Source organism: Gopherus evgoodei, chromosome 18 (assembly GCF_007399415.2).
Source record: "Gopherus evgoodei ecotype Sinaloan lineage chromosome 18, rGopEvg1_v1.p, whole genome shotgun sequence".
NCBI classification, from domain to species: Eukaryota; Metazoa; Chordata; order Testudines; family Testudinidae; genus Gopherus; species Gopherus evgoodei.
The window spans coordinates 6,522,028-6,547,836 of NC_044339.1; the positions used below are offsets into that span (position 1 = coordinate 6,522,028).

Below are 25,809 nucleotides of genomic sequence, written 5' to 3' on the forward strand. Positions count from 1 at the left end.
TTGTAGTGCTAATGAGGCCAGTGTAATCAGGGTAAACCCTGGTGCCAACTCTGTCCGCATATCTATTCAAGGAGCATCATCATAGGACCTAACCACATCAGCCACGCCATTGGGCTCGTTCACCTGCACATCTACCAACGTGATCTATGCCATCATGTGCCAGCAGTGCCCCTCTTCTGGGTGCATTGGCCAAACCGGACAGTCTCTATGCAATAAATAAATAAATAAAAAGACACAAATCTGACATCAAGAATTATAACATTAAAAAACCAGTCGGAGAGCACTTCAATCTCCCTGGACACTCAATAGCAGACTGAAAAGTGGCAATTCTTCAACAAAAAAATTTCAAAAACAGACTCCAACGAGAAACTGCAGAACTGGAATTAATTTGCAAACTGGACACCATCAAATTAGGCCTGAATAAAGTCTGGGAGTGAATGGGTCACTACAAAAACTAATTCCCCCTGCTGATACTCACTCCTTCTGGTCAACTGTTTGAAATGGGCCACCTTGATTGCATTGGCCACATAGCACTACAAAAGTGATTTCCACCCCTTCTTGCCAACTGTTGAGAACAGCCCACTTCCACCTTAATTGAATTGGCTCGTTAGCACTGACCCCGTCACTTGGTAAGGCAACTCCTATCTTTTCATGTGCTGTGTATTTATATCTCCCTACTGTGTTTTCCACTCCATGCATCTGATGAAGTGGGTTCTAGCCCACGAAAGGTTATGCCTAAATAAATGTGTTAGTCTCAAAGGTGCCACAAGGACTCCTCGTTGTTTTTCCCAAATGACGTGCGACCAGAGCCCGCTGGGTGTAAAACTATTATTATTTATTTGTCCTGCTGTAGCGCCCTAGTCATGGACCGGGCCCCTGTGGCGCTAGGTGCTGTACAAACAGAACAAAAAGACAGTCTCTGCCTCAGAGAGCTTGCCGTCTAAGTAAGAGACGAGAGAAAACAGGTCTATACAGACAGACAGGGAACTACAAGGGACAATGAGACAAAATCACAAGGGTAGCATTTAACAGCCCCTTTTCACTAGTATAAGTGACTGCCCCAACTTAGATTGAAAGCTCTTTGAGGCAGGGACTTTTAGTTCTCTATTTGTACAGCGCCTGGCGCGATGGGAGCCTGGGCAAGCCAATTAATGAGGAATCAGGCCTGTTTTTCATCTCACTATCCTGTTTCTCTGCATCTATTCTCCCTTATACGTTGCGACATTTTCACGAAACTGTTATTTGCCACCTTGTGCACCCTGTTATACAAAGGCGAGGGGACAGATCCCTTCCCCATGTCCTGCAGGAAAACCATTTGGCATAAGGCATGGTTTGCAGAGGCATAAGTGCAGTACAACTCTGCACAGCTGCTACTGTTCTCGCTGTTTCGAGTCTGCATTAATGCACTCGCCGTATAGCAACCAGATATCTCCCCCCGTAGTAATTAGGTATCTTCACCCGTCATTTCAGAGAGGGAGAACGAGCTCATTAATTCCCCTCTGTAATGCGCTCGCTTGCACGAACCAGGTGGTAAAAGAACTGGCTATAGGAGAAATCAGCCTCTGATGGAGCATATGTTGGCCGTCAAAGCAGTAGCTGCCTTCCCCATCTCCGATAGCCTGCTGAAATCCGTCTGGCTGATCCTGTCTTTTATTCTAAGCCTTGAGAATGTATTTATTTGTGTATTTGTTGCTCCAGTTACTTTGCTGTCCAATGAACAGGGCTGTTTGTTTTCGTTGGAAGGGGGAAAAGTCAAAATGCAGGGAATTAGAAAACCAGCGAAGAAATTTGTTTGCTGAGATAAACTTTAAGTCTCCCAAATGTATCTTCCTATGGCCTTTTCTGGGACCCTTTCGCCCCTCTCTTGCTGCCAGCCACGCAGAGCATTTAGGTTGTGATCCGCCAGCAGAGGGATCATTGTACTAAGTCCTACTCAAGCCCTCCTTAGAACTCGGAGCTGGGCACAGCGATGGGTTTCCCCTGGGAATGTGAACATGTTGCTCTGTCATTAGTCGGGGGCAAGATGATCTTGATGGGCTTGAGGTGTATTTTGGTGGTTCGTTGCTGTAGTTGGCATTAGAACAGGTGGAGGCCTCCTGGTGCTTGCGTCTTTCCACGTCATGTTAGGAGATCTTCTTCAGTCTCATTTGGAAAGACTTGCCCATTGAATGTAGGGAATCAGGTACCTGAATCTGGGAGGATAGAGCATTGCACACAGTATATAGCAATGGACTTACTGAGGTATCTTTGCCCCCTACTGGTTCGAATCAGACGTGCTCAACTGAGTGTCATAGCCTCTGTACTGCTGCTAGTGAAGATTCTCCTTTAGCTCAGATGGGAGGAGCCTAGATTTTTGGAGCAGTTTATTCCAGGAAGGTCTGCACATTCATGGATTTACCATAGTCCAGTGAGCCTGCATTGACAAGCATAAAATTCAGTCATACGTTGGAAGTGAGAACCCTCTTCATTGATTCATTTAAAGGGGTGAGCCTCTGCGAAAATCGTGCAGGGAAATGGTGTGTTTATAACATAGATAGCAAATGATAATGTAAAGCAGATACAAGTATCCAGAAGAGGAGTGAATACACACTCCTTGGCTGGGAAGTTACTCCCAACTCTAGGGCTAGGGAGCGGAGTTTAGAGAGAGAAAATATCCCTGGCTTCTCCTTCCTAATAAATCACTGTTAATGTGTTTGTGCAGAAAACAGGCTCTTTGCAAAAGCGCTACTGAGAAAGCATCTGTTTGCAGGATTAGTTTTCGAGAGCGTCCCAAACTGGGTTGAAGTTATTGAGTTTCAGTCTTGCAGGAAAGAAACAAATGGATTTTTTTGCCCAGGTAATGGAGAATCCTGTCTTATTTTTCATCTAGGATAGGCCAGACATGTTTATTTTTGTGCCTTTTGGTTATTTACAGTAATAATGAAATATGCATTTATTTATATAGCCCCAGGGTACTTTACAGACTGGCGCAATAAAAAAATATCCAGCATGGGGTCCTGTTACCAACTCCCTGTTGCCTGCATCAGACGTGCAGAGGGGTGGCAAAAGTTGCTGAGAATGACAAGAAAAAGTGAAGCCAGCTATTTAGACCCCAAGAAAGCTTGCACGGAAATCTGAGGCAGCCATTCTTTTATTCCAAGTGGTTTGAGACGCTTCAGCAATCCCCCCTCTTCTGTCATGAGTTACTTCCACACACAAGCAACCCTCTGTCTTGGACATCAAAGCCAGTTTTTCATTGGCTCAAATAGCTAACCTCTGGACCACACTTCCTGCAGTGGCCTTGTGATTGATTGGTGCATTGAAAGGTCCCTTTCTTGAAGGCTGAGGGGACTGAATCTACAGCTGTCAGCTCCTCTGCACCCCTGGGTTCGCTCCTTGTGTTATTTGTCTCCAGACGTTCCACTGGGTTTGCTAGACATGATCTTCCACAGTCCGTCTTTTCACTGGCCGGTGTGTGTCTGGCTCTGTTTCTGGTCGGCATTCCTGCTCTCCTCCCCTGGCCAGTGACACAGTCGGACAGGCAGGCGTGGGGCTCCCCTGAGTTTTCCCTGGTTGGTTTAAACAGTGGAAGAGTCTGGACCTTCTCCAAAGCCTATTGAAGTCAGTCAGAGTCTTCCCATTGCCATCAAAGGCCTTTGGATCGGGCCCTGTCTAAGCTGAGCTGATTGTTTAGTTCTGGCAGCTCATGCGATGCCCACCTCACGCCACAGAAAATGCAAGTTTGGTCTGGGAACGAGCAAACTAACCCAACTAGCGACCGCTGCGTTGCTGACTGGGCTCGCCCAGGCCAGTGTTTCTCAACCTTTTTGATACCAGGGACCAGCTTGCTGCCTTCCTAAACTGTGTGAGGGAGATCTCTGGGGTCGGCGCCAGTCCACAGACCGGTCATTGAGAAACACTGGTCTAGCTGATCTGTCAGTGCGCGGCATGCCGGTGCGTCAGCCTACCCTGCAGTGACCTGCCGTGTGCTAACTGCCTGCGTGCGCTCTGCTGCCCCGTACTAAAGGTTCCCTGGAGTGCTGTGATCTGCCTGCTTTGATTAACACCCCAGCTTGCTGCATGCTGACCCTTCATCTGGACAAGCCCAGCAGCATTGGAACCCAGCCCTGTCTGCCCAAGGTTTGCACCGCTTTATTTATGCTGCATTAATTAAGGGCAAGTCTACACTTAAAAAACTGCATTGGTGCAGCTGTACTGGCACATCACTGGAGCGCTTTAATGAAGGCACTCCAAGCTGACGGGAGACCTCCCCGAGAGACGGTAGCTAGATCAGCAGGAGAAGCTCTCCTGCCAACATAGCTGCTACACTGGGGTGTTAGATCAGTATAACTATGTTACTCACAGGGGTGGATTTTTCACACCCCTGAGCCAGGTAGTTTTACCAACGTAGGTTCTGTAATGTAGACAAAACCTAAACTGGTACCGTTAAGTTGGTGCAAAGTCCTTTGTTGATGCACTTACTTTGGTTTAAGAGTGGCTTATTTTGAACATCTCCAGGAGCAACTTGCACCAGTTTAACGTCAACCATTTTAAAAAACAATTCAGTTAGGGCAGGTCTACACTATGGCAGGGATCCACGCTCTGAGGTAAAGACCTGCCAAATTGACTGTAGATCACTCTCCAGTTGACCCCTGCACTCTACCCCCGACCAGAAGAGTAAGATAAGTCGATGGGAGAAAATCTCCCATTGATCCCCTGCGGTTTGGCCCCCTTGATAACTCAACCTAAGGATACGTTGACTCCAGCTACGTTATTCATGTAGCTAGAGTTGCGTAGCATAGGTTGATTTACCGCAGTAGTGTAGACATGGCCTTAAACTGGTGCACAAAGCTGTGTGGATGCTCTTATTTCAGCTTCAGGGCTTGTCTACACTTGAAAATTAATGTGGATTAAGGTAGGGTGTGAATTTAAAGCACAATAGCTGTTCCTGATGAACTCCATTGGCCTTGGCTACACGTGAGAGTTACAGCGCTGTTGATGGCTTTATAGAGCTGTAACTCACTCCCAGTCCACGCTGGCAAGGCACATACAGCGCTGTATCTCTGTGGCTACAGCGCTGCTTGTACTCCACCTCCCCGAGAGGAATAAAGATAGCGCTGGGGTGCCAGTGTAAACAGGGAATAACCTTACTACGCTGTGACTGACCTCCGGAAGCGTCCCATAATCCTTTTAAGTGAAGGTTCCTCTCGTTGTTTTGTTGTGAACTCTGGGCTCCGGGAGCTGCTTGTCAAAAAACCAAAGACAGCTACTTTTGCTCCCTTTGGAACGCCCACAGCTAGTGTTTGCTTGAAGAGAGGGGGAGGGAGGGGGCTTGAGGAGAGAAGCAGTGCGGCGGGTCCGTTTCGGGGAGGCTGCTTATCTGGTCTGTGAGGGAAAAAAACCTGCTGCTGTTTGCTTTCAGTGAGTGAGAGGGGTTGGGGGAGAGGGTCAGAACTTGCAAGGCAGGGAGCTGACACGGTGTCGGCTCCAAAAATCCACGCTCTCTCTCCCCCACGCACCCTATCACACCCCACCCCACCTCACCCCTTTTGAAAAGCACGTTGCAGCCACTTGAATGCTGGGATAGCTGCCCATAATGCACCACTCCCAGCGCCGCTGCAGATGCTGCAAATGTGGCCACGACAGTGCGCTGGTAACTGTCAGTGTGGCCAGACTGGAGCGCTTTCCCTACTCAGCTGTACGAAGACAGGTTTAACTCCCAGCGCTGTACAGCTGTAAGTGTAGCCACACCCAATGTGTGGGCACTTGTATTCCACTAACAAGAGCGTTGTTCCTGCCAGTTTAACCCATTCTGAAGTTAAAGTGAAACTGAACAGGCTCAGGGGAACTGTTGTTGTGAAGTAAGTGTCAACTCACTGGGCTAATCTGGAACGATTAGTCAGGAGCACCTCTATATGTAGATACGCCCTAAGAACTGTTTATTTTGGTTTTGCTCAAGTCAGTTTCTGATTGACCTGAACTAATCTGAAGTAAACTTGAGTCACACTGAAATAAGAGTGTCCACACAGCCTTGTGTGCTGGTTTCACTAAACTGGTTTCAAATCATACCCTAGGTTGCACCAATGCAACTCTGCATGGTCTTGAACCCTGTGATCGAAATGCTGGCCCTAAACCTGGGCACCACAGGTGTGGAGTGCTCCTGATGCTGGCGGTGAGCGGAGAGTCCTGATCTGGGAGCAATATTTGTGTCTACTTTCCACATACCCCTGTATGTAGGATGATGACACAAGATCCCAAGAAGGGCAGAATCAAGCCCTTGGGTTCCGTAGGGAAGTTGTGGGTCTAGTGGTTTGAATTGGAGAATCCACAGACCTGGATTCTAATCCTAAATCACACCTGCTGTGTGACGATGGGCAAGTTTGGGCCTCTCTTTTCCCCTCCAAGTTTTTGTCTGTTTTGACTGTAACCCGTCTGTCACTGTGTTTTGTACAGCACCTTGTGCACAGTGGGGCCCTGCTCTTGATTAAGGTCTTTATGTGCTACTGTTATAAATCTTTCTTTATTCTTAGTCGTCTGAATATCCCATCTCTGCATCTCCGCCGCCTTTCGCCTGCTTTCTGAGAGCTGCTGTACTTTTCCCAGTCTCTTGCTGCCTCCTCCAGATGCGATGAAGGAGCCAGGCTGCTCTTGGTGCTTTGCCCGTTGTTTGGTAACGTTAATTTCTTCACCAGCTGTTGTCTGGTGCAACCCTAGGAATTCCGTCCAGGTTTCGCCTTTCCTCCCCTTGGAAAACGTTTTTCTTTCTCACTGGCATCAGCTTCCCGCCCTCCTCCTGGCAAACCTGGCAACTTCAGCTTTCTGCAGCGACAATTCCTTTTGCAATCGAACCGCTCTCGCTGACTCACTGGGGAGTCCTGCATCCGCCTCCAGCCACTCCTTGCTCCTTCAGAGTCTGAAAACTTCTTTCTTTCCACTCTGGGTGAAATTGACTTCTGTGCCGTCCTGTTCTCAAAGGTGCTTAAACTTCCACCATCCAGCTGAAGCCCGTGGGAGCTGCAGATGCTCAGCGGGTGCATCTGGCTCAAGGTGTTTCAAACTCAGCAGCCAAAAGGTGAGGCATCCGAAATCAGTGACCATATTTCGCCTCACCGCCCTGCTCTAAGGTAGGGAAATATTATTATCCCCAATGGCTAATAGGGAAAGCCAGGCAGAGAGGTGGAGTGACTAGCTTAAGACTTCACCCACTCTGTGCTCATTCCTCTAGGCAGCCCTGTAAATGCGTGTAATGGCCAGTAGCATATACCTTCCCGATGCCCCACATCTCTTTGCCTTTTGGACCCCTCACTGTACGTTAAGATGTTTGAATTGATTTATCCAAGGTGATCCCTAGGTATCTTTTTCAGAGACATTGGCTTTATCTTCCCGTGCCTGAATTTTGCAATCCAGAAAATGCGAGTGACAATAATTGTTCATTTGTGTTCTTAGTAGCACATTGTACTGGAAACTATAGGCACACAAGTGAAGAGGCAGTCCTTGCCCTGGAGACTCATAATCCTTACCCACCTCACAGGGGAGAGGGTGTGAGACTTAATTAATGTCTATAAAATGCTAGGAGATGCCACAGACGTGTTAAGTATTATTAATAGTAATGGTGCTGATGATGTACCAAGGATATCCAGGAAATGGATTTGTCCAGCCACATGAAGCAAACCAGGCTTGTCTAGCCAGGTCAAGGAAACTGGCTTGAATGGTGTGTTACTGTATATCACACGTTTCTGGTATTCCTGTCCTAGACTCATAGATCTATTAATAGGACACAGACCTCCTGATTCCCAGCCCAGTACCCTATCCACCAGACCAAATGTTCTCAAACAGGGGAGCAGATCCCTTTTGGGCGAGGTCCGGGGACGGACAGAATAACAGACTATATTCTAGTGGGGCGTGAAAAGCTTTAAGGAAAAAAAAGGACTTAGTGAGCACATGTTCCCCACAGCAATGACTAACCAGCCAAACAGATTCCTCTATATCTGGTCCTCAGAGGGCGCTGTGCATTTGGACGGATTTCTGTGACGCTTGCAAAGCATTCTACAAAGTCATTGCCATCTGTACGTTAAGCTGCTCGCTACGACGCCGGGTGCACGTTTCTTTGTGAGCACGGGCCACAATCGCAGTTTTGCTTTTGCTCTTATTAGAATGGCTTGTTTGGTTAAAAAAACAAACCAACCCAACAACTGAAGTGAGAAACAAAGAAGCAGAAACGAATGCGAGTGAAGCAGCACTGCTGCATAGATCGGGAAATGTACTTGTGTGGTGGTGGTGGTGGGGATGTAAACTAGCCCAGATACAAAGAAGGGGGCGCGGGCAGATACCTTTGAGAACCACTGCCCTGGGCTGTACAGGCACTGATTGTTGCTGTGAAGTCCTGTCCTGGGGAGATCCCCGATTGTCCTGTTATGAACATTGTCAATACTTGGATCCCTTGTATATTGTCATACAAATCAGCGATTCTCAAGCAGGGGTCTGAGGGGCCACGAGCAGGTTTCAGGGGGGTTTCCAAAATAAACCAAAGAGCAGAGCCAGCATTAGACTCACTTGGGGCCCAGGGCGGAAAGCCAAATCCCGAGCCCCGCTGCTAGGGACTGATTCTGAATCCTGAGCCTTTCCTCCCTGGGCAATTCAGCTTCACGGGGCCCCCTGTGGCACGAGGCCCTGGGCCATTGCTCTGCTTGTTACCCCTTCACACCATTCCTGGCTTTTAATCTACTGAAAAACAGGTGTTGTGGCATGGGTGGGCCATGGCAGTTTTATAGCATGTTGGTGGGGGTCAGGGGGAGCTTAGAAGGACAAAGGTTGAGAAGCCCTGACATAAATGATCTGCTGGGAGGAAAAGGGTTAACTCGCATTGAGTCATGCAAGTCAAGTAAAGGTCTGAACAAGTGGGATCCAGTTGGAGGGATCTAGTAGATTTATCTGGTAGATTTCTCCTATATGGTAATTGTGTTAGATCTCCTGCACCCCCTCTCTCCACACACACACACACACACACACACACACACACACACACACACACACACACACACACACACACACACACACACAGAGTTGTCATGGCTACCAAAACAGCCCCAGCTGATCCAGCTCCAGCCATGTTCTGTCAGGCTGGTGGTGTTGACTCAAGCAAGTAAGCAGCGTCCAAACAGTTTGTGCAGCCGGGCATGGAAGCATTGCAAAACCATCTGCCGCTCGGGCATTCTTCCCAGAGGCTCTGCGGCCTGCCTTCCAGACAGCTCAGGATTCCTCAGCACCAGTAAAAGTTGGAGGCCAGCGGGAAGTTGGGGTTACTGCGAGACCTTTCTGTCGCTCGGGTGGAGCCCTGCCTCAACACACTGTGGGGAACATCAGACTCGTGGCTGAGCAGACCTGGGGAGGCTGCAGAAAATTTGTTTTGAATTAACAGGGAAGCTGTAGGTACACACTGGACTAGATGGACAGTAGCACCTATAGTAGGGGTAGGCAACCTATGGCACGCGTGCTGAAGGTGGCACGTGAGCTGATTTTCAGTGGCACTCACACTGCCACCGGTGCAGGGCCCTTTGCATTTTAATTTAATTTTAAATGAAGCTTCTTAAACATTTTAAAAACCCTATTTCCTTTACATACAGCAATAGTTTAGTTATATATTATAGACTTATAGAAAGAGACCTTCTAAAAACATTAAAATGTATGACTGGCACATGAAACCTTAAATTGGAGTGAATAAATGAAGACTCAGCACAGCACTCCTGAAAGGTTGCCGACCCCTGACCTATAGAAACAACAAGGAGTCCTTGTGGCACCTGAGAGACGAACACATTTATTTGGGCATAAGGAGGTGGGTTTTAGCCCACGAAAGCTTATGCCCAAATAAATGGGTTAGTCTCTTAAGGTGCCACAAGTACTCCTCGTTGTTCTTGCTGATAAAGACTAACACGGCTACCACTCTGAAAACAGTAGCACCTATGATGATTAGCGGGAAAACAAACCCTGTGTGATCTGCCAGCTCCCTGTGTGTCATCAGGTTCACTCTCCCTCAGGTAAAGTCAATGTGTTGTACCAACGTCCCGTGTATCAGTTCCACCGTTTGCAAGGTACAGTCAGTGTGATCTGCTGACACCCTGTGTATCGTCAGTTCCACTGTTTGCAAGGTACAGTCAGTGTGATCTGCTGGCACCCTGTGTATCGTCAGTTCCACTGTTTGCAAGGTACAGTCAGTGTGATCTGCTGGCACCCTATGTATCGTCAGTTCCACTGTTCCCCAGGTACAGTCAGTGTGATCTGCTGGCGCCCTATGTATCATCAGTTCCACTGTTTGCAAGGGACAGTCAGTGTGATCTGCTGGCACCCTGTGTATCGTCAGTTCCACTGTTCCCCAGGTACAGTCAGTGTGATCTGCTGGCGCCCTGTGTATCATCAGTTCCACTGTTTGCAAGGGACAGTCAGTGTGATCTGCTGGCATCTTGTGTATCGTCAGTTCCACTATTCCCCAGGTACAGTCTGTGATCTGCTGGCACCCTGTGTATCGTCAGTTCCATTGTTTGCAAGGGACAGTCAGTGTGATCTGCTGGCACACGGTGTATCATCAGTTCCACTGTTCCCCAGGTACAGTCAGTGTGATCTGCTGGCATCCTGTGTATCGTCAGTTCCACTGTTCCCCAGGTACAGTCAGTGTGATCTGCCGGCACCCTGTGTATCGTCAGTTTCACTGTTCCCCAGGTACAGTCAGTGTGATCTGCTGGCATCTTGTGTATCGTCAGTTCCACTGTTCCCCAGGTACAGTCAGTGTGATCTGCCGGCACCCTGTGTATCGTCAGTTTCACTGTTCCCCAGGTACAGTCAGTGTGATCTGCTGGCATCTTGTGTATCGTCAGTTCTACTGTTCCCCAGGTACAGTCAGTGTGATCTGCTGGCACCCTGTGTATCGTCAGGTCTACTGTTTGCAAGGTACAGTCAGTGTGATCTGCCGCCACCCTGTGTATCGTCAGTTCCACTGTTTGCAAGGTACAGTCAGTGTGATCTGCCGGCACCCTGTGTATCGTCAGTTCCACTGTTTGCAAGGTACAGTCAGTGTGATCTGCTGGCACCCTGTGTATCGTCAGTTCCACTGTTCCCCAGGTACAGTCAGTGTGATCTGCTGGCATCTTGTGTATCGTCAGTTCCACTGTTTGCAAGGTACAGTCAGTGTGATCTGCTGGCACCCTGTGTGTCGTGAGTTCCACTGTTCCCCAGGTACAGTCAGTGTGATCTGCCGGCACCCTGTGTATCGTCAGTTTCACTGTTTGCAAGGTACAGTCAGTGTGATCTGCTGGCATCTTGTGTATCGTCAGTTCCACTGTTTGCAAGGTACAGTCAGTGTGATCTGCTGGCACCTTGTGTATCATCAGTTCCACTGTTCCCCAGGTACAGTCAGTGTGATCTGCTGGCATCTTGTGTATCGTCAGTTCCACTGTTTGCAAGGTACAGTCAGTGTGATCTGCTGGCACCCTGTGTATCGTCAGTTCCACTGTTCCCCAGGTACAGTCAGTGTGATCTGCCGGCACCCTGTGTATCGTCAGTTTCACTGTTCCTCTGGTACAGTCAGTGTGATCTGCTGGCACCCTGTGTATCGTCAGTTTCACTGTTCCCCAGGTACAGTCAGTGTGATCTGCTGGCACCTTGTGTATCATCAGTTCCACTGTTTCCTGGGTACATTTGCTTGTGTGCGTCTTTCAAACAGCAAGGAGGAGAGAAAAGCATTTTAAAAACAGGAAAATATGACTGTAAAACTGTAAACATAGGCTGTGGGGCAAGTGTGTTACCCAAAACTCCTGTCAGACTTTTCTTGACACTGACTAGATTTCAAGTTGTCAGTGTCCAATTAATTTAATGGTTTAAAGTACTAGTTTTAACTCAGGATTTGATGTAGAGTCTGCTGAAGTCAATGGAATGGCTGATGTTGGTGATGGTGGGTGAATACAGGTCACTGGAGAGAGCTCGGTGTGTGTTGCTATGAGTGCCATCACTGCTCAGCTTGGCATCCCTGTCCTCGCTGCCCTCCTGCCTGTGAGATAGCTCTGTTCCATAAGAGCTGGGTTAACAGGCAAGTTGGGTGGACAGAGCTATCCAAAAGGAAATGAGCCAGTTGACTCTTGCCTGGCTAACCCCGGACAGGGCTGCACTCCTTCCGTGTCTAGTATTCCAATAGCTGTGTGTATACCGCCCAGTTGTAAAGGACACACCTGATTCAGCTGGCTGGTGCCCTTTCGACTCTGCCGGCCTCCGGAGGCCAGCGGGTTAGACAGGTGTTCCCTCCTCCGGTGGAAGTGAGACTTGCGAATTGAGAATTCCTCCCCTAGCTTAGTTCAGAAGCGGATCAAAGCTGCTTGCATTGGCCTCTCTCCCTAGTCTGTTTGCATGTTGCACAAAGCCTGGGGAAGTCTCACTCTTGATCTGGGACGGCCCCATCTTTATACGTTTCCGTCTACACTGCAATTGCAAACCCTTGGCTGGCTCATGCCAGCAGACTCAGGCTCGGGGGGCTCCGGCTAAGGGGCTGTTTAATTGCAATGTAGCTGTTCGGGCTCGGGCGGGACCCTGCGAGGTGGGAGGGTTGCAGAGCGCATTGCAATTAAACAGCCCCCTAGCCCGTGCCCCACAAGCTTGTCAGTTGGCACGGGCCAGCCACAGGTTTTTAATTGCAATGTAGACGTACCCTAAGAGGCCAGACCAAACCCCTGCATCCAGGCTTCCTCCAAATTTGGGGGAAGTTTGGATCCCACCCAAACTTAGTGGCTTGGGGCCCGCTCTGTTTTCAAACCTATGGCTTGTTTGGTACCAGGCTCGGCCCTTGCCTGCCCTTTGGAACCGAGGTCCTGGGGATTGGCCAAAGTAAACCCACTGTGCAAACAGGCACGGCTGCTATTTGAACCAGTCGCCCTCAGCCCTGCTGCAGACCGCGGTTCGCTGCACCTGTGCAAACGGCGGCTGATAGCACTTTCCCCCTGTATGCCTTGGGGAGTGAAACACACCGAGACAGAAAGACGTCTCCACCTTATGCTTGAGTTTGGGGGGTCATCTTGAGATGTCTGATAACAAAGGGATGTGTGCAGGTTAGGGGGCACGTTTCCCGTGGCAGCTGGGAACTGCTGAATGACAAGTCAGAGCACCAAACAAACACAAAAAAAGGGCTGGTGAGTTATAGCATTTCTCCCTAATAGGGAAGGGAACTGTTTCCTGGTTGGGCCAGTGCCTGCCTTTGCATTTCATCAGCTCCGCGTGAGGGCACAGGATGCTTCTCCATCTGGGCTCTCTTTCCCCACTGGATACCAGCGACATTGTTGCCAGCAGGTTTTGCTACATCCTGGAGCAGTGCTGCTAGTGTCCTAACGCTTCCTGCTGCTTTGGGCTCCTGCTCGGCTTGCCCCCAGGAAATGCTGCCTCGTCTGTAGCCGCAAAGCGCCTGCGAGGCAGCGTTGTCTGGTGGGTAAAGGAGGGAACCGGGAGGGGCCCTGGGTTCTGTTCCAGGCTCTGCCGCCTCAGGGCATCCCGTGGGTCCTACCTTATACCTGGCCCTACCATTTACTAGTTGTGTGACCGGGAGCAAGTCACACCTAGTTTGGGTTGTCCAGTACCTCTGAAAATTCGGGTGCTCATCTCCAGGGACCTGTTTCCACTTCTATCAAAGGGTGTAACCCCTACCCCCAGGGCATGCTGAGCCATAATTAATTAGGAGCAGAGCCCCGTGAGCTGTAAGGAGGGCAGAGAGTTCTAATGCTTTATTCCCCACTCCCAGGAATAGACAGACGCGGGGGTTTCTCTTCCAACTAGATCTCCTCTCTTTGTGTCCCTAGGAAAGCAGCCGGGAAGGTGCCAGGCGAGACGTTGGGATTCCTAGAGAGATGGCTTCCTCCAACCCGCCCCCAAGCCCTGCAGTAGGTAATGTAAACCCAGCCCTTTTCCTTCAAGAACTTGTATTAATCATTAGAAAATGAAACAGATCTAGCCCAGTCCCCTCGCGCTGTGGGCTCGTGGGGGCAGGGCTGACTTTGTGCTATGTGTGAGTGCAGCGCCTGGCACAAGGGGGTGGGGGGCGATCCCTGATTGGCCTCTGCCTCTGCAATGTCAGTCATAAATAACAGCATGCGGAGTGGCTCGTGATGGGCAGTCTTGGTTTCCCTTCGGCATCTAGGCTTTTGTAATGCAGAGCAGCCCCCCAGGATGTGGGGCTTTCAGGGCCCTCCGAGAGCTACCAGGCAACCCATCGCCTGGTGCTGGAATGTCATTCGCTCCTAACAGAACTCGGAGGCACAGGCTGGTCATGGCCCCATGCAATTGTAACCCCGGACCGACCCACATCAGAGGTCCGTGATCCTGTTCCTCCCACTGCACTTTTGACAGCAACGCCATATGTGGCATTCTTCCCAAGGCGATGTAGGGACGTGGTGCCCGGTTTAATGTGTGTGGCAGGGGAGGGGAGGCAGGAAAGTCACAGGGTCTGAACCTGTAAACCACGGCTGGATTGGAACCTGCAGCCTGCCCACGCTCATTTTACACCCGCATTGAACAGGGTAAATGGCGAGACACGGTGCCAGGCAGGCACTTGACGCTCAGGGAGACCTTGCTAGGTATTAGAAGAGCCAAGAAGCCCTGTGAGATTGAATCTACAGGAGGCGCTGCAGAGTCACCCTGAGAGCGTCTCTGCGCCCTCCCCACAGTTCCCCCTCCATGTGCCCAGAAGGACAGACAAGTTCTCCCACGATTCACGGGGAAAGAATCATCGAGCAGCTCAGCCCCACTGCAGCGCTAAGAGCCAGGGAACGTGACCCCACAAGTCCTAGTGCCTCCCGTGAGTGCAGTGCCAGTGTAGCTTTGCAGTGTGGTCACTCAAACCCGGGCTGGGCCGCTCTGGGTGTCCATCCCCCTGGTTAACACTGCAGCGAAGGCATGTCCGCAGAGATCACCCTGCAAACTCCGGGCCTCTGAGCATTGGGGGGCCCCATTTTCAGAAGAGCTCAGCTTCCGCGTAGGCACCAGAATAAGTGGCTGGATTACTCAGCATGCAGGGTTTGTTTACAGATGGGAAACTGAAGCACAGAGAGGCTAAATGACTGGGTCCGGTCGTATGGGAAGCTTGTGAGAGAGTGGGGACTTAAACCCAGGTCTTTCAAGTCTCAGGCTAGTGGCCTAACCACTGGATCATCTTCTAGTGGCTGGAGCTCACCCCGAACCCCCGTTTTCAAGCCTGCTCCTTATGGCCAGCTTGGGATCTGGAGCCATTCAGACTCAGTTCCTGTCTGCTGTGGTACAGTCCGGGCTATGCTGTACACACCCTCCCTACAAACCAGAGCTGGCTGGCCGAGAGGAACCAAGTCTGGGCCGGTCTCAGAGGCTGCAGTCAGTCCATGCAGCAGCCCGTCCTTCCCCCCGCAGAGCTCTGGGACACAAGGAGACTGCAAAGGGGGATGCTGGAGAAGGAAGAAGCAATGCGATAAATACAATTTCTATTCCAGCGGCGCATTAAGGCCACAGCTGAGATCAGAGCCCCATTTTGCTGGGCGCTGCCCGCATCCAGAGTGAGAGACAGGCCCTGCCTTGAACAGCTTACTGTGTACATGGACAAGGCAGAAAAGAATGCGAGTAAGGAAGGATTCTGCTGCTGCTATTATTTGTGTGAGCATCGTGCCTAGGAGCCACAGTCTCAGACCAGGCCCCTGTTGTGCTACAAACGCAGAACAAAAAGACCGTCCCTGTCCCAAACAGCTGACAGGCAAAGTATCACACAAGAGACAGCAGGTGGATACAGACAGATAAGCTCAAGGACAAAGTGAGATTTTAGCTCTGTTTGAAACCTGGGAACTGAGGCCCAGGGTGAGTAAGTGACTTGCCCAAGGTCACATGGAGAGCCTGTGGCGGAGCTGTCAGTTAAGCCCTGAGTCCCAAGCTGCAGCCTTAACCATTAAACCGTCTTTCCTTGCACGGAAAACTGCACCACCTAATGAAGGCTTGAGCTGAGGGGAACTCACTGGCAGTTTGTGAACGAGCTGGGCCAGCTCTCCAGCTGCCCTGCTCTGAGCTGAAGCGCTGCCTCAGAATGTACCTGGCACGCGGTTTCTCAGAGGCACGCTGTGTAACGCTCTAGGCAGAGGGTGAATGGCTGAGTGGAGTTCAGTAGGGCTGTGTTCAAGTCCTGCTCTGCCACAGACTCCATGTGTGACCCCAGGCAAGTCACTTAACCTTGCTGGGCCTCAGTTCCCACCTGTACAATGGGGATCCTAATTCTTCCTTTCTCTCGGCCGCCTCTATTTACAGTGGAAGCTCTGGGGGGGCAGAGACTGTTTCTCCTGTGTGTGCGTACAGCAATGTGAGGCCCAGACCTCAGCTGAGGCCCCTAGTTGTTTCTATAATGCTAACAACAAACATTAATATTTTGTCCCGGCCACGCAGAGTGCAAGACCAGTAAACAGGCAGTATTAACGGAGATGAGTGAAGGAGATTTAAAAACATCTCAGTGCTGATCACTACGGGGTTCTTTGGAGCACAGGACAGGAAGCCTGGAGAGCCTCCAAATAGAATTTTTGATTCTAAACCCGTGACCGTCACTCCCCCTTCTATTTTTTCATTGGTTGTCCCCCAGAATCAGTTGATCCCTGTGTTTCTTCTGGTCCTGCCCCCTCCCCATGCATACGCCCTGGCCTGGTCTTTGCCAGTTCAGCAGTAATGCTGGCTTCCGACTGGTCAGTGCGAGAGGCAGAGGACGGAAGCCGTGGGAGAGGGGCAGAGGAAAGAGATGAATGGAGAGAGAGGCGCATCAGAGAGGATATGGCGACAGGAGGCCGAGGGAGCAGCTGGCCGGCTAATACCTCAGCAGGGGAAGTGCTGGAAAGCAGTTCTGAGACAGGCCCTCCCGAAAAAACCCTCTTAGCAGCAGAACGGGCCTCCCAGTCCCAGGGGACAAGCAGCCTCCCGCCGCTTTGCTGCTGTCTTCCTGGATTAGCATGGCCCCATTGCGGGGCCCAGGTTGTTCCCCTTTTCAGCCAGCCAAGGAGAAGCCTGGGCTATCTCTGAGCGGGCTTGCGGGTGGCTGTGTTTATTCCATAAAATTAATCCCTAACAGTCTTGGCTCCCGGCCACTCTGTGCGCTAAATCGGGAGCAGATTGAGATTAGATACCGCTGGTTGCTCGGGCATTTGGAGAAATGTTCTAAAATGCCCTCGGGGCTCCCGGCCACAGATGGGGTGCAAGGGAAATACGAGGCAGGGAGGTGCTGTTGCTGGGGTTTTTAAAAACGGAATTTCCCTCCTTGCCCTTGCTGCTATGAGGACCCAAACCGATCATGTGATGGGCGGTGCTGGGCTGGCTTCCCTGCTGAGAGTGGATGTGCACCTTCAGCTGAATTCTCCTCCATTCCCATGTCACTCAGTTAATGCAGCTCAGTTCTCACCCACTGCACCCCCTGCTATTCCAGTCCTGGGGCCCCCCTACAGCTCTGCAGGTGCACCTCAATCCTGCCCCCTCTGTACCTCCTGCTACTCTGATTCTAGTCACTCTGGTGTGTGCACTGCACACTGCTGTTCCAGTCCTGGTCCCCCAAATACTACTACCAGTCTACCTCAGTCCTGACAAGTGTGTGTTCACACACACACACACACACACTTGCCAATGCACATCTGTTGTAACCAGCATTCCCCGCAGTTCCAGGCCTGGGTCACCAAACAGCCTGACCCAATGCAATTCCCTCCTGACCAGCTGCACCCATGGCTGCCCCAGAGCTGGGACCTAACTGACAGCTCTGCCAACGTACTTCGGTCTTGTCCTGCAGACCCCTCCATCCTGGACTGTGCTGAGCACCCAGCTGCTCTTGTGAGGTTGCACAATGAATTTAAGATTTGTCAAATGCTCTCAAGAAACTGGGTTAACTGGACCAACGCACTCATTTTACCTGTGACTTCCCCTGGATTTAAGCTCGTCTCTAGTAATAATAATAATTTGTTCTCTTGTCTCGTGCTTTCCATCAGCAGCTATCAAAGCCCTTTATCCAGCAGGTCAGGATCATTCTCCCTAGTTTATATATGGGGGAACTGAGGCACAGAGAGGGGAAGTGATTTGCCCAGCAGGCCCGTTGCAAGAATAGAACCTAGGCCTCCTGAGTACACCAGTTCAGTATCCTAACCCCTAGGGCAGAATGCCAGGGGATGTGAGTGTAGCATTGCTTGCCCCATGCCTCTGCCAGGCTGAACTGTGCTGGAGAAGTGGTGTCGCTGTGGTTTTGTTTCCATTGCACTAGGACACTCCGGGGAAAGCGTTTAGGGGCAAGGCGTGGTATGTGTTGCACTCAGTTCAGGTGAGCCCACCTGAGTGGGACTTGTCCTCGCCGCTGGTGGCTGTACCGTTGCGGGGGTGTTCAGGGGAGTCACTGATTGAAACCAGGATGATGCTTTGGGTTATATAATGGAGGGCGGAAGGGGGGATCCCAGTCCTGCTGCAGACACCCAAAGGAGCTTTCTCTGTTCCATGGGAGGATCAAAATAACTGGTTGCTTGAGACCTTGATGAGTCAGAGAGATGATGCTCCTTGCTGGGTCATCTGCAGGGGTTGAATGTTTGAATGCATGAGCCTCTCTTGTTTGAGTTAGAGGGTGAGGGCCAGGGGAGATAGCGTAGTGTGGTGGACAGGGCACTAAAGTGGGACTTGGAAGATCTGGGTTTTATTCTCAGCTCTGCTGCTGGGAGACTTTGGGCAAGTCACTTCCCCCTTTGTGCCTCGGTTTCCCTATCTATAAAATGGGGATAAAGATACTGACCTCCTTTGTAAAGCACTTTGCGATCTACTGATGGATAGGGCTCCATGATATTATTAGCATGGAGACAGTAGATTTATGAACCTGTAATACCTGGTACAGCCAGTGGAGGGGGACAGAGCCACACTATTAGCATGCGTATGAAAGCAGTTGCACTGGGGTTCCCAGGGGAAAAGGATCCTACCTTTCATCTGTGATCTGGCTGCTTAGTTATCATGTTTTCCTTCCCCCTCCATCCAAAATCCATTGATCCACCTAATTGTAACATCTTCTGGCAGGAGACGGGCTAGTGCCGGGGGCCCTGGAGACCTCGACCGAGGGAGAGGAGGAGCTAGGGGAAGCGTTTGATTTCGACCACAGTGAAGAGGAGGAAGAGGATTCCACAGTAGGGGTCAGCAGCGCTAGCACCGAACCCAGCGTCGAAGTGGCCCTGCAGGCCCCGCCCAGGAGGCATAGATCAGGAATTGCTGCTGAGCCCCATTCGTCAGCCCAGCAGGAGAAGGATGGAGCGCCCCCTGCAGGGCAGGCTCAGCTGACCGACTCTGGATCGAGCACCAGCGCTGGTAAGTAGGGCTTTCAGCTCGTGTTAACGCAGGATGCTTCACTCCCAGCATCTCTCAGGGGTCTTTGCAAGACTCAGGGTTGCAATGGGACGTGCTCAGCCTACTGGCCCCATTACAGAGCTGCAGAAGGAATGGGTAAGAACCAGGTCCTGGGTCTCCGTTGCCCTGTCCCGCTGGCAGTCACGTACCGCAGTGCAAAGTGAGTTTCACAAGCTACCCTTCTGATCTGTCAGGGATTGACACCCGGTCCGCGATCCTTTGCAGTGCAGAGAATCAGGGCTGCCCTGTTTTGTACTTCTACCGCTTGCAGTTTTAGGCTCCTCCTCAGCTCTGCCAATGCCCCTCAGTCTAAACCAACCACTCCCCTCCTCCACTATTCCAGTCCTGGTCTCTCCCCACGTCCTTGCCAGTGTCCCTCAATCTTGACTCGAAGCCTCACCCACCTGCTTCCTGCTTTTCAAGTCACAGAACTCTACCATTGCCCTCAAATTCTGTTTAGAATATGAGGGGAAACTTTTTTTTTCAGTCTCATTCCTGAGACATCCTACTGTAGGGCATACACGCTGGCCGAAGACCAAGCCCTTCCTGAGAGCTGGCTCAGGGACTGTCAATTTCAGTGGAACAGAACGCTCATTCACCCAAACTCGGGATGAGATTTTAAAAGTCTCCCTGAAACATGTTTCAAATTCGCTTGGCACTAGATTGAGCTCGTCAAAGAATACTTGAAAACGAAGCCAGCGTGAGTGGGATCTTCTTGGTGCTGCTAAAAGTGGCCCAGCATGGAGGGTACGTTCTGCTTGTAAACCAGACATGCTGGTATAAACTCTCATGCTTCAGGGCATAAGCAAACCCCTACTTAATGGGGGTCAGGAAGGAACTTCTTCTAAAACCAGGTCGTCCCTTAATTGTCCACTACTGCGTTTCCTGCACCTTCCTCTGAAGTAGCTGATGATAGCCACTCTCAGAGACAGGCAACAGAGCAGGATGGACCCGTGCTGTAATCCAGCAGGACAATTCCTGTGGTCTTGTCAGCTCTGATTCTTGTTGTGCTTGGGTTAATGTGCTCTAAGATACCGACTTGGTTTCCTTCTGCTTTTTTTTTTTGACAGATCCACTTGACACAAAGCTACAGACAGAGTAAGTGAGTCTAGATTTTATTTAAAAAACCACCCCAAACCCCTGGGTGCTTGTTAGGTTATATCCAACGGGGGGATCCAAGGGGTGTGAAGCAGGGGATGAGAATGCAAATAGTTAATAGAACCCAAGATGCTTTGCTGGCAATGGAGAGACAAAACCCTGTCTCGTTACCATAGGCGTGCACAGCACATTTCATTAGGGGGTGCAACCAGGGAGCCTTGCCCTAGCCCTGCCCCTGCCCTGGCCCCGCCCCCATCCTGCCCCCATCCACTCCCTCCTACTTCCTGCCCCCTGACTGCCCCCCTCAGAACTCCTAATCCTCCCACGTCTTGTCCCCTGACTACCCCCTCCTGGGACCCCTGCCCCTAACTGCCCCCCAGGACCCCACCCCCTATGTAAGCCTCCCTGCTCCTTGTCCCCTGACTGCCCCCCTAGGACCCTACCCCCTACCTGTCCCCTGACTGCCCCGACCCTTATCCACACCCGCGCCCCCAGCCAGAGCCCCGGGATTCTCATGCCTATCCAACCGCTCCCCGTTCCTGGACAGGACCCCCAGAACTCCCGACCCATACAACTCCCCCCGCTCCCTGCCTGCCCCAACCCCTCTCCACACCCCTGCCTCCTGACAGCCCCCCCCAAACTCTTGACTCATCCAACCCCCCCAGCTCCTTGTCCCCTGACTACCCCCTCCAGAGACCCCCCACCCTAACTGCCCCCCCGGACTCTCCTTGCTCCCTGTCCCCTGACTGCCCCGACCCCTATCCACTCCCCTCCTCCTGACAGACCCTGGGATTCCCATGCCCCATCCAACCCCCCCTGCTCCCTGACTGCCCTCTCCAGAGATCCCCCCGCCCCAACCACCTCCCTGGGATCCCACCCCCTATCCAACCCACCCTGCTCCTTGTCCCCTGACTGCCCCCACCCCTTATCCAACCCCCCCGGCCTCGGACCCCTTACCATGAGGCTCCTAGCAGCATGTTCTGCTCCGCGCAGAGCCAGACACGCTGCCATGCGGGAGTGCGCAGCCCTGGCCTCCAGAGCGCTGCGCGCGTGGCGGCATGGCTACAGGGGAGGGGGGAACATATCTGTCTCCCCGCGGAGCCAAACACTGCTCCGTGGGAGTGCGCAGCCCCGGCCCCCAGAGCTCTGTGTGCACGGTCGCATGGCTACAGGGGAGGGGGGAAGGCATGGGAGGGGCTGGCGGCTTGCTGCTCCAGGAGAGTGAGCCATTTCCCCACCCCTTCCTTAGGGTGGGCCTGGGCACACCCAGCACACCCCCTGCACACGCCTATGCTCTTACATGCTGCCTCTTGCTCTCCAGTGACTGTAAAGTCCAAGTCCAGTCTGGCATGCAGCTGCCGGTCACCTTCCTTTACCTTTTCCCCCTTGCTTGCTCAAAGGTGGGGGCCTGATCCCGCAACCATGTGCTCGCGTGCGTCACGTTAAGCGTGTGAGTAATTGCGCTGAAGTCAATGTGGCAACAGCCCCTGTTTTTCCAGTCCGGAGACCTAACCGCTGCGGCCAGTGGGACGACTCACGTGCTTAAAGTTAAGCCCGTGTATAAGGGGTTGCAGGGGAGGGCCTCAGGCAGGAATTGTGCCTCTTGCTTTGTGCTGAAGGCTGGGGGTCAGGAGTCCTAGGGTCTATTCTTGGCTTTGCCACTGACTCGCCCGCTGTGACTGGAACATCGCTGCCCCTCTCCGTGCCTCAGTTTCCCTGAGGTTCTGTCATCTCTCCCTCCCCAGCAGCTCTTCTCCCTGCTTCAGGATCTCACTGTGATGCGCAAAAGGATCCCAGGGCACGGGGCTATCAAGTGATTCTTCTGCTCCCCAGTGACTGGGTTTGCTTGTGGTTTGGTGAACACAGTGGGAGCTTTCAGGGCAGGCTGAGCCTCCAGGGCATATGAGGCCTGGGAGGTTTGGGGCAATGCCAGGTGTGGCCAAAGCAGAGCCCGTGGATTTCTGCAGCGCAACTCGGCTGCCCTCACCTTTCGCACAGAGGTGCGGCTCAAAGGACAGGTCCCAGCTTGCCAGGCACGCCCGTCAGGGCGGGCGGTTTTACTCAAAATGTCTGGGGCCAATCAGAGGGCATCGCCTCCTGCTGGCCAAAAGCATGTTAAGACATCCCAACTTCCTGGACTTGGAAAATGTCTGCAGTTTTCTCCCTTCCTTTCCCCACTCCCTGTCTGTACCGTCTCATGATGAATGGATCCAGCCCTTTTGCGTTCCCTGTAAGACTTTGCGCCAGCTGCTGGGTGGTGGCTACCAGCACACGGTGCAGTTCTGGTGTGTGTGGATGCAAAAGTGCTTTAAAGTTCACTCCTGTGCACAGAGTGACCAGACGGCAAGTGTGAAAGATCAGGACGGGGGTGAGGGGTAATAGGAGCCTATATAGGAAAAAGACCCAAAAATTGGAATTGTCCCTATAAAATTGGGACATCTGGTCACCCTACCTGTGTGCTGCTCTGATCCTGCAGCTCTGGGCTGGGCTGGAGCAACCAGCGGGCTGCTCCGACTTACGCCAGCTGAAAGGGGTTGAAACCACAGGGAAGCAGTGTCCAGGGTGTATGGCAGAGAGGGCAGGGGCCTGGGGCCTGCTTGGAATGGAAGAGTGAGTGGGTTCTGCCCCCAAGGAATGTCTGTAAGGAGTGGGGATCGGTCCTGCTAAGGATTGGCCACTTTGTGACTCGGAGGGCTACCCAGGCAGATTGCCAGAAGCCTGAGTGATTCATAACTGTACCGTGGTATTTCCGGCCGTGCGTCTCCAGTGCTCACAGAACTGGCTGCTGGTGGGAGACCCCCTGAGACATGCCGTTCGCCGGCTCTGCCTCCACCTTGCATTTCCAGGGAGAGCCCTGTGACCGTCTGCCCCGAACGTGGGGACTGCCAGCTCCTTCCACCCCGCCCAGCGCTTTGGCCTGGGTTCTGGAACCTCAGCAGAGTGGCCTCTGGATCCCCTCTCCGCCAGTGGAGCAAGTGAAATTAACAGGAGGGTCGCTGAGGGCATGCCTGCCTTGGGGAGCATCCTTCACCCGGCCCGTTACCCCTCCACCCCCATCTCCCCACAGGAGAGGGGTCTTACTCACTGCCGTAGTCCTTGAGCCAGCTCTCCTTGCAGTCTGGTCCGTGGGGTTGCTGGGGTGATGGGGGAGTGGGCACAGCTCCCCTGGTCCCCACTGTGCTGTCCTCACTTTGGGACGGGCACCCCGGTTTCTCAGGTTGAGGGGCGTCAGGGTGCTGAGGGGTTGTACTTGGCCCTTGGGACCTCCTGCCTTAGCAGGACTGGACATAGCCGCTAACGAGTGCAGAGAGCTGGCCTGTCCATACGCCCCCGGCTTTCCCTGTCCTCCCTTCCACCTCAGCATCAGTCAGGCGATTGAAAGCCGTTAACCCTGCAGAGTGCTCCATAGCGGGCAGGCCGGCACCCCGAGCTTTCGAGCTCATGCACTAGCTGGAGGAGCCATGCTTACTGTCCCAGAGGGGCCGGGGCAGTTTGCTTGGCTGGCACTTTGCAGTCAGATCACATGTCAGATTGTTGCTCGACTCCAGGCCTTGCGTCAGGGCCAAAGAATCCACAGCAGTTGCTCAGTGAGCAGCTGTAAACTGTGTTATTGACATCACGGGTTCTGTAGGGCTGGTGGAGTAACGGGCATGGGGAGAGGGAGGGCTCTGATTGCCCAGGGATTCACCTCTAGTCAGCTTATCCTGCCCCCATCCTGGTGGTAGCAGAACAGGATTATTGCTATACGTGTTGTTATTATTACTTCATGAGCCAGGAGAGAAGTAGGTCAGGGCCCTTTTGTGCTGGGTGCTGCACAGATGCATAGCAAGAGATAGTCCCTGGCCCAAACAGACAAAGGCAGGGAGTAAGAATTATTACAAATGGGGAATGGAGGCACAGAGAGATCAAGGGCTTGTCTGCACGAACAATTCATTTGTGGCACGATGGGATGTGCAGCTACCTCATGCTAATCCTCTTTGAAAGGGGACAAGGTCAAAGCATACTGCTGAAGAGTTAGTGCGTGTTAGCAGGTTCCTCTGGGACAGTTAGTCCATGGTAGGCTGGTGGACGGTGAATTCACACCCCATCCTGCTGTGAATTAATTGTTCATGGAGACAAGCCCTAAGTGACTGGTCCAAGGCCACCCAGAGAGTCTGTGGCAGAGCTGGGAATTGACCCCAGCTCTCCTGAGTCCCAGCACAGCCCCTTTGCCACAAGATCACCTGAACTGGCTCAGAAGCAGATGTTTTATCCCCCTCTTGTCCTGTCTATCTGGGCATTTAATCTTCACTTGGCAATAGTTCATCCCAACCCCCCAAATCCAATATCCTCCTCCCCCCTGTATTTATTTTGTGGATGAATCCAAATCTGGATTGGGATCGGAATCAGTATTACTTATTATATGCAGCCTCTGGGAGCCGCAGCCAGGGAGCAGTACCCCAGGTGCTGTACGAACACACAGCAAAAAGAGTTCCCAGGCAGACTGCCCCTACCTCTGTACTGGGACAAATCACACATTCCCCCTCCTGCAACTCCGGTCCACCTCCAGATCTGAGCAACCCCGAGCTTTGGGACTGCAGCGTTCCCAGTGTGGATCAGATTCTGAATTTTGCATCTGTGGATCCCTCACTCATCAAGACCAGTATGATAGCTCAGGTGACTTGTCTCCCCAGGGTGGTGAGAGGATCCCACAGGTGGGTGGTGCAGGGGGGCACTTTGCACGGACACTACAGAACATCTTTCAGCTGAGGATCTCAAAGCACTTTTCAGACAGTGGGTCAGTATTAGTATCCCCCTTCTGCAGGAATCAAGCCTAAATCTGAACAAACACCATATGTTATGGGGAAGATACAAACAATCAGCTGGTTGGGGCAGGACCTGTCTCTTTGTTCTCTGTTTGTGCAGCACCTAGCACGGTGGGGTCCTGGGCAATGACTCGGGCTCCTTGGTATTATGGTAATACAAAGAATAATACTCTAGAGCACTGACATTTCCTCACCAAGAAGATATCCAGCACGGCTTTGACGTATCCCCCTAACTCAGCACCTGCGGGGTTAACATGGTACTCAGCTAGCCTTCTCCCCAGCTGCTAATAGCTGGCTTGTTTCACATGCCCACAGCTCGACCCCTCCCTCTCCCAAGGTGATAATTCAGGTGAGCTGGGAGGCACCCAAAGGAGCTGAATCTGTGTAAACTCTGTGGAGGGGTGGGCTTGTGCCACTGCTTGGAACAAAGGCTGCCTTTGTGGGGTTTGCCCTGGGATCTGTATGGATCACTCCAGTAGCTTTGCCTACAGGTGCTTCCGTAGGATGTTCCTGGCCAGGTAAGGGAGGCAGGTGAGTTGCTCTGGGTGTGTGG

General features: G+C 52.0%; 1 protein-coding gene across 8 annotated transcripts in view; it reads left to right on the forward strand.

The window, feature by feature from the left end:
* ARHGEF10L (Rho guanine nucleotide exchange factor 10 like) overlaps positions 1–25,809 on the forward strand; it is a 167,760-nt gene that overhangs the window by 20,251 nt on the left and 121,700 nt on the right. For 4 of the 8 annotated variants that reach the window (XM_030537192.1, XM_030537193.1, XM_030537194.1 and 1 more), the window contains exons 2-3: positions 19,030–19,314; positions 20,424–20,451. In XM_030537192.1, coding sequence (XP_030393052.1) covers positions 19,030–19,314; positions 20,424–20,451 — 313 coding nt within the window. Of the gene's footprint in view, positions 1–7,084; positions 7,104–13,805; positions 13,891–19,029; positions 19,315–20,423; positions 20,452–25,809 lie in introns of those variants that run through there. The other 4 variants (XM_030537196.1, XM_030537207.1, XM_030537208.1 and 1 more) reach the window with 2 other exon arrangements.